At 34.0% G+C, this 9222-nt stretch overlaps 2 protein-coding genes across 2 annotated transcripts; both read left to right on the top strand.

Moving 5' to 3' along the window:
- Nucleotides 1-5463: 5463 nt before the first annotated feature.
- Nucleotides 5464-6258, top strand: LOC118752291 (laccase-21-like). Its single transcript, XM_036487161.1, has one exon. It carries the CDS (start codon nt 5572-5574, stop codon nt 6082-6084), a length of 513 nt encoding a protein of 170 aa, XP_036343054.1. The 5' UTR covers nt 5464-5571; the 3' UTR covers nt 6085-6258.
- Nucleotides 6259-8566: 2308 nt separating this feature from the next.
- Nucleotides 8567-9184, top strand: LOC118752292 (laccase-21-like; the record flags this gene model as incomplete). Its single annotated transcript, XM_036487162.1, has 1 exon — nt 8567-9184. A coding segment is annotated over one exon (618 nt), but the record flags the coding sequence as incomplete, so codon positions are not given.
- Nucleotides 9185-9222: the final 38 nt, after the last annotated feature.

Genomic DNA, 9222 nt, shown 5'->3' with positions numbered 1-9222 from the left:
TCGTGCTTTTATGAGCTTTACCAATGCACAAGCTCTGCCAACATAAGACTTGCGTGACACGCACACATACATACATATACACTTTAGGAGAGGAATGATGTACACAGGGGAAATGCGAACGTGAGCGGTAGAAGTGAAGTGAACGTGACCTTGTGTAAACACGGTGATTGGATGTGAAAGCGGAAAAAGAACGAGATTTGCGCGTCGATTTGTGCGCAGCAGTCATGAATAAAATAACTAAATGATAAATATTTTAATTTTATGTTTTTGTATTTTTTTATTTCTTTTTTTTTTTAATTTTTAACCACTCCTACTTAGCTTATGCTGCTTCTTTTTGTAATTATTTTCCAATTTTGTTTGATTTAGTTTATATATTTTTAAGCTTATAGATGACTGTAAAATAATTAAGTTGCTTCGTTTTTTTATTAATTTTTTTTTCTAATGCCCTACTTCCAACGAAATTTTGCAATATCCTTACTCACTATATTCCTTCGATGCATCTTGCCTTTAATTTGTTATCAATTATTTAATTTTTTTTTTTTTTAATTAAATGTAGTGCATAGTTTCATTTAAATGTAAAAAATTCAAGCTGAGTGTAAAAAGTTTTTTTTTTGTATTTATGGATAAGTCTTCAATTCCTTTTGTGTCCATGTGTATGTGGAGCACGAAAGGTTAAAACGACGAGACCGATGGCGAGCTAGAGTTTAAACTGTACAGAAAAACTTCCCTGCTCGTTTTCTTTGAAGTTCGGTTTCTGTATATCTTAGATATCCCAATAACACTGCCCAGCGCCCATAAATATGCAATAATATGTAGCAATCACATATATGAAAATAGTATTAAAAGTATGTATGCACTTAAACGTTTTTATAAAGGTATACATACTTATGTAAGCATGTGCATTAGGGTGGAACGAAAAAAATTGTACGTTTCGATATTCCTATAGCAGGGACTTATTGCCCTTGAACGTCAATAACTATCGCTAAACAAATTTTAATTTGTTTAATATTTTCTGCCTCCCTTCTTTGATTAAAATTTGAGATTTTTACGAATGTAAGCAAATAACTTAAGTTATTAAAATCATTTTTAGAAAACCTCTAGGTGTGCAGTTTTGCGGGCCATTAAATGTTAGAACAATAAAGTACAAATTTGAAGCAGCTAAGACTTAAATTAGATTTAAAAATTTTTTTTTTTGTTGAAAGTGTTGCTCATTTTCTGCTTTGTATGGAACCATAAATCCAAATAATCCCAAAAACGAGCGGTATTTTGCAGCCACTTCAAACTTGCTTTTTATTATCTTATATTTATTGACCTATAGAACTGGTTACCTAAAATTTTTCGACAAATGTTTTTAATAAATTACGTTATTTGCTTAGAATTCACAAAAATCTTAAAATTTCAATCAAAAAGGGGAGTCAGAAAGTATAAGCCGTTTTCAAAACATGTTTAGGCGTATTCTATTGACGTCCGAAGGCAACGATTCCCCGCTATTAAAACTTCCAAACGCAAAATTTTTGTTTTCCGTTCCACCCTAATATGTACATTTAGGTGCACAAACATACACACATACACCTACAGAAAAAAAACCAAATAGTTATAGACATGTTTTGTAAAATATTTACATTGACTGTATGTACCTGGTGAGATGCTGAGCTAAACGTATCCCCAAATCCGGTACCATCGCCAAAAAAAAAAACACCAATAAACAGACAAAAAAATACTTATACTCAGAAACGTGTATACAGCTATAACACAGCAACAAAGCACCATGTTATTCTATATAAATATTTGCTTAAAATAAAAAAGAAAAACTTTGTAAAAAACGAATAAAATTGTAATAAATACATATATATTTGTAAAATAATTAAATTAATAAATAAATATAAAATTTGTTTAGTTAAAAGATTTACATCTTCGTTATGCACAGCTTATACATGCACTTAACGGTATCTTTTTTTTTAAAACGTTCATGATATTTATAAATATTACATGTTATTACCTTACAATAAATACATAAATGTTGTTTACGCTACGCCCTATGTAAATATGATCCTTAAAGTACGCCAAGTTTCCAACTATAAAACTCTCCACTTTTGAGCGAAGGTAAGTAAATCAATGACGACCAAAACATAGCCCACTGGCAAAAGTGGTAAAATTTTTCTACAAATTTTATATAACTAGATCAGCGATGGGCAAAGAGAGCTTTTACTCTTCACGCGCCTATACAAAATATATAGAAAGCTTAAAAGAGCTTTGCCCGCGGGCAAGGCAGTGCCCATCACCGAACTAGATGCTTACGGGATAAAAGCTCCCTCTGATCGTCACTGAAGTATGTAAATCAGCGACGACCAGAGAGAGCTTTCAACTTGTGCATGATAATATAAACTTATTATCCCGTGGGAGAACCTTTTCAAAGCTTTCCGTAGATTTTATACGCCCATGCCGTGGTTGAAAGCTCTCTATGATCGTCACTGAAGTAAATATATCGGTCTTGGACACTGCCTTGCCCGCGGGCAAAGCACTTTTAAGCTTTCTAAACATTTTGTATAGGCCTCGTGCAGAGTAAAAGCTCTTTCTGCCCATCGCTGAAATAGATTCATAAGTATTTTTGTTACTTGCGCAAAAGCCCCTCAAATTTAGTTATCATGCATGTAAAAGAGTCATGCTGAAAACAACGCCCGCGGGCGGAACTCTTTAAAGCACTAATGAGCACCGCCTTGCCCGCGCGCAAAGCTCTTTTAGGCTTTCCATACATTTTGTATAGGCGCGTTTAGAGTAAAAGCTCTCTCTGCGCATCACTGCTTTAAAGCTATCTGTAGATTGGGCGCGCATAGAGTAAAAGCTCTCTCTGAGCATAACTGTTTTGCAAAAACTTGAAATTTGCTAAATTAGCGTAAAAAATGGCTTTCACGTGTAAACACTGCTTTAACGTGTATATAAGTGAAAGCTCAAGGTAATTCAATACAACTAAGCTGTTGCAAAAGAATTAAATATACAAATATCAAATCGAAAATGAAAAGTGAATTTTAAATGATTCATTGCTAAACGTTTATTTCTCTCTCTCTCTCTCGCTCTTTCTCTTTCTTCCTTTCTCCCTTCCTCCCCTTTCATCTTTCCACAGGTCATGAACCCCTTGGATGCTATCTGCAACCGTAAACGCAACGATGCAGTTTGTGTCTCGAATTTGAAAAATGCCAAAACTGTGGACAAAGGCGTGTTGGTCGAACGTCCTGATGTAAAAATATTCTTACCATTCCGGTTCTTTGTTTACGATGTGAAGAATCTATTTATTGCCAATACTTACAACCGCTATTTAGGTAAGTTGTGGAAGTCCTTTCTCCCTAGTCCTTAAAATTTTGTAAAAAGGTAGCATTTTTTCTTTAGTAAATTTTAGTAAATTCAGCATGAATGCATTTAAATAGCTTTTCGCATGAATGGAAATTACGTATGTACATCCTACATATTTTGTGATTATCATCAAGAGTAATACATTTGTGTATACATAAAGTTGTTTGTTAAAAAGATTTTATTTCACTGCATCCAACTCTATATACTTTCTTGTATTGTATTCCAAGCAATTAAGATTTGTATATTTATTATTTTAACTAGTCAAGTTGGTATTCTACAAAAAAAGAATATATTCGTATTAGCGCTTTGTTAAGTGGTATACAAAAATAATAGAAAAGTTACCACTTTCCCCTAATTTGCTAGTTTCTTGCATAGGAAAATGCCAGCCAGTAAAATTATGTGCATACATATGGTCCTAATTGTATAATTCTTTAACTTTATATGCGCTCTTTCCATTGGGCATTGTATTACAAATATTTTAAGGAAACATTTGGAAATTAAAACCACATATTTCAGTGTTAGAAATAATGGTCACTCTGTTTACTTAAGAAATTTTTTTTAATGATACAACATTTCTTGTCATTTTACCGTTATCAGATGAGACGAATTGTTTGTTTAGGTTTTCAACGACTGGATTTTAATAGATTCAGGACCGTTTTTTTTTTTCAATTAAAAAATTTATCTACCCACACACACAAATTTTGTTCAGAAAAAACTAGTTTAAAGGGCAGATAAACTTAAGAGCTATTTGAGAAAACGGCACTCAATGTGTTAAGGCAGTGTCACACGGTTGGGCATTTGCCCAAAATTCAATGCAAATCATATCCCAATCACGTAAATGCACGAATATTTTCCTTTATCCCTATCACGACAAACAATTTGTTTAAAATTTTCAATAGAAGCTCGCTCGATTGTACCAATCGTGTGAGTACAAAAAAAAATGTCGTCCCAATTTTTTTATTTTTTTACCAATAGCCTAATGTAAGAAATGTACAAATCTGTACAAATATACCAATAGTGTGGCACGGCCTTTAGATAAAAAACACCGAAATATTTTTTCTGTAAATCCATTGTAAACATATTGCAGTCAGTACGGTTTTATTGAAGCCATTAGAATGAGTTAAAAGTTAAATGTAGAAGTTTAAAAATACTCTATAGTGCACGATTGACTTTTATATTGATTTTGTACTTGAAAAAATTTTATGAATATTCGTTTCTGGCTAGACACTGTTTTACTTTCCAAATTATATATGAATTTTTCGCTCAGCCTTTGAATGCTACAAAGTAAAAACATGTAGTTAGTTAATTAGCTGCCAACGTGTTAAGAGTTTAAATATACTTTTGCATGGCTCATTTTTTCAGTGTATACATTAGGCATATGATTTTTTTTTAGTTAAGTATGCTTATGAGGGAGGATGCGGAGTGATGAAACCCCAACAAAAATGAGGTTTTTGTCACAATTAATTCACAAAGGCCATAACCAACAAATTTTTTGGTACTAATACTTTAAAATTTTTATTGAAGGTCCTACCAAAATCTGTAAAAAACGCAGTTTTGAGAAAAGTGTTGGTGAATTAAGGTGACGATATACTTATGTACATATTTTTGTGTACAAAAAATTTGAAATAAAGAAACTTTACCAATTTCCACCAAAAAATGCAAACTTTTTGTTAAGCATTTTTAGGTATTCAGGTCACTTTAACTTAGTTGGCTGAACACAAGGGTATGTTTATTTTTTTCCAGTACAAATTGTTGTTTTTCTCAGAATTGCGAGAACTTTTTGTACCAAATTTTGATCAAAAGCTAATTTTTTTTGGTTTTTTCATCACGCCTCACCCACTCCTCATATATATATATTTAATTTTAAAAAGTCATATGCCTAATATACATACATACATATTTGTAAATAAATAGTTTTTATTTATCGCAAACTCAATACAATCATTTAAAAACTTTCAGCTGAGTTTCTCTGTACGATGTCCGTCGATTGCTACGCGCTCCAAGAAAAATGCGAAATAAATGAAATTAAATTTTCATTTTCGCAAGAAAAACAAAATCGCCCCATTTACTAACTTAAAACTAAACACTTATAAATATACATATGTAAACCAAGCAAACCAAAATCATCCTATGTAAATTACAGTTGCTCCCAGCGGTGACCATCTTATATCGCTGATCGATGAAATCACCTACGCCTCACCACCGGCGCCGCTGCTCTCACAAATGAACGACGTCTCACCGGAACTCTTCTGCAATGGCGACAATCGGCCGGCAAATTGTGCCAATAACTGTCAGTGCGTACATAAAGTAGACATACCACTTGGAGCTGTCGTCGAAGTGGTGCTTGTGGATGAAGTACAGCAAACTAATCTCAGTCATCCATTTCATTTACATGGTTCACCCTATTACGTTGTCGGTCTGGGACGTTCACCGGATCAAAATATAAAGAAGATTAATCTAAAACATGCTTTGGATTTGGATCGATTGGGTATGCTAGAGCGTGATTTCACCAAACCGACACTCAAGGACACCATTGCCGTGCCAAATAACGGTTATGTAATTCTACGATTTCGTGCCAGCAATCCCGGCTTTTGGCTCTTCCATTGTCATTTCCTCTTCCATGTAGCGATTGGCATGAATTTAATATTTCATATAGGCACACAAGAAGATTTGCCACCAGTACCGCCGAATTTTCCACGTTGCGGCGATCACTTGCCACCCATACAGTACTTTTGAGTGGCCAAGTTTTGGAGCAGAAGAGGAGTAGTTAGTAAAGTAGCTATGCGTGAGCTGCGTAAATGGCATAAGGAGCCACTAAAGCGTCGAGATGTGCCAGTCTACTACTTTTGTTGGTTATTATTGTAAATAGCAAAATTTTAGCCGGAACCACAACAAAAGTCTATACCTACATGCATACATACGCGTACATGCAAACATATATGTACATATGTATGTACTTGCAAGCGTTATTCTTTCATGTGCTTACTCTTAATTTGATTTGTTTATGCATTATATTATATTTATGTAGAAAAAAAATGCTGCTATGTACTGCTATTTCATTTCATTTTTATTACTCAAAATTTCCAATGTTCATAATTTTTATACACTTAGCATAATCACACGCTCTTACTGTGTATGTATTTGTAGTCAGATTATGTATAATTATTTGTAGCGAAATATTTTTATTTCTCTCTGTGTATGTACTATGTATATTTAATGTACGATATTTGTATTTGTATTTGTATTACCTAGAGTCACAGCAACTGACTTTTCTGTAGTGATACATACTTGTAATTAATTACTAAATTATTTTTAATTTTTTATTTAAATACATATAAATAATAAATTTTGGCTTACTAACTTGAAAAAAATAAAAAATACGCAAGGCCGTTACATTCGGTAAGTTAAAGCTTCTTTTCAAACTGTATACCACGCAATAGTACTCTCCAAATACGTTAGCATGCAACAATGTACGATTTTTAATTAGAAAAATTTGTAGCCCCTACTTTCACCTTGTTCAAAATTCAAAAACAAAAAACGAGAAAAAATAAATTACACATTCCAAACAAAAAATCGAAGCTGCCTCCCCCTAAGTTGAAAGATAAAAATAAATATATTGCAGGGACCGAAAATAGCCATTATATACCAAGATTTTTAAGTAAGATCATTGCAAATCGGTATTTTCTTACTTTTATTTTTGAACTAAAAAATAATCGTTAAACTTTGACTTTTATTTTTCGATCAACACCAATCTTTTTTTTGGATTTTTACTTTTTCGGTTATTTTTAATCGTTATAAACCGCTTTCAATGCCTTATGCTCAAAAAAAAACTGAGTACGAAATTAACGCTATGGCATGATCGATATAAAAATAATAAAATAATGATTAAATTTAATTATAAGTCCATATTGAACGGTGCCGATGCGGTGCCTGAAATATATATGTACATTAGAGTGGTCCTAAAAACCGCATGTGAAAAAGTAAAGTCGGAATTTTAAGCTCTCACCCCCTAGGGTGAAAATAACCGTACCGAAAAAATATACCCCTGTTCTTTTATTTTAAATCTAAAAATATTTGGAGGCCCTCGAAAGCGCTCAAAGTTTTGGATGGATCCATGTCTCTGGAAGCATACAAGAAAGAAAGTTGCAGCCATTTTTTTTTAATTTTGTTGTATTTCACATGGCACACTTTGTTGTAAAAAAAAATCTTAAGACTTTTTTGACACTTTAGAGATCAGAAGCAACAACACAATACACGTAAATGTTGTTTTGCTGAAATGCATACTACATATGTAGCTGTGTGCCTTGAAAGAAACCCATTTTACGTGGAAATGGTTTAGAATTCTTGATAATCAATATTTTTCACTCGTAAAACTCTATTTTTCTTCAGGAGACTTTCAGTAATTGTTTATTTTACAATTTTTAAAATCCAGCAATTTTTTAAAGGTTCCCCATTGCTTTTTTTGGCGTTTTAAACGACCTATACAAAGTAGGTATTATTGAAAGTCTCCTGAAGAAAAGTTTTCCGATCGAAAAATATTGATTTTCAAGAATTCAATACCATTTCTATGAAAAATTTTGTATTTTCCCTTCACATGAAATACATGAAAAACTTTGCAATACATGAAAGCTTTGAGCGACCTCTAAATATATTATGGTTTCAAAATAAAAAAAAAACAGGGGATGTAATTTTTTCGGTAGTTACAGAACAATCCTAGCGGGTGAGTGCATTAAAATTACAACTTTACTATTTTTTGCCACACTAATATACATACAGGCTATAGTTCCGTACTTCAGGATTCAGTCACAAATAGTCCGACGTAGTCCGGATGATAGTACTGAAGATAATATAAATGTGTGTACGGGAATGCCTTCCGACTATTTCCGCTTAAAGCCTGGAGTACGTTAATAGGCTAATAAACTCTCGAAAATCGCAAAGCATTTAAATTCAATAGCAAAATCATGAATCTTATAGCGTTTTCTTTTCTCGAAATAATGTTGCTTTAGTTCTGCCCTGCGCCAGGGCTTAAGTTTTCGTGTTCTTTTCTCAGCATCGTCATATGCATATTGCGCGCTCTTTCCTTAAAGTGTCAAAAAAAAGAAAACGCCATTACTTTCAACTTCGGCGAAGACACGTTTCGACATACAACTTAATTTCCCACTCGCACACACACACACACATACACACCCCGATAGCCGATTAATTTCCATTTTACTAATCGCCTGCCATTATTCACATTACAGTCGCTTCGGATGCCGATCACTTGATATCGCTTATCGATGAGATCTCCTATGTATCACCGCCATCTACAATACTCTCTCAATACGATGACATACCACCAGAATTGTTTTGCAATAGCGACAACCGTCCCGCCAATTGCGGTGAAAATTGTGAATGCGTACACAAAGTCGATATACCGCTTGGTGCTGTTGTAGAAGTTGTGCTGGTCGACGAAGTGCAACAGATAAATATTAGTCATCCATTCCATTTGCATGGCACCTCGTTCGTGGTATTGGGCATGGGCCGTTCGCCCGATATGCAATTACAACGCATGAATCTACAGCACGCATTGGAGTTGGATAAGCGTGGCCTGTTGGAACGTCGCTTTCTCAAGCCAGCGCTGAAGGATACTATAGCCGTGCCGAATAATGGCTACGCAGTATTGCGGTTTCGTGCTGACAATCCCGGTGTTTGGTTGTTCCATTGTCATTTCCAATTTCACATTGTCATCGGCATGAATATGTTGTTCCAAGTTGGCACGCCCGCAGACTGGCCGCCAGTTCCGGTTAGCTTTCCACGTTGCGGTAATCATATGCCACCTATCACTATGTGGTAGCGTGGTGAACGATATGCGAATTTGTAAAAATTTCTAGT

This window comes from Rhagoletis pomonella, unplaced genomic scaffold (genome assembly GCF_013731165.1).
Source record: "Rhagoletis pomonella isolate Grant_MI unplaced genomic scaffold, Rhpom_1.0 Rhpom_scaffold_01373, whole genome shotgun sequence".
Lineage (NCBI taxonomy): Eukaryota > Metazoa > Arthropoda > Insecta > Diptera > Tephritidae > Rhagoletis > Rhagoletis pomonella.
The sequence above is the reverse complement of the archived record's forward strand: the minus strand, read 5'-3'. Positions and strand labels throughout refer to the sequence as shown.

Bases quoted from the DNA above. Each gene is read 5' to 3' on its own strand.
- LOC118752291 (XM_036487161.1), top strand. From the start codon at position 5,572: ATGAACGACGTCTCACCGGAACTCTTCTGCAATGGCGACAATCGGCCG.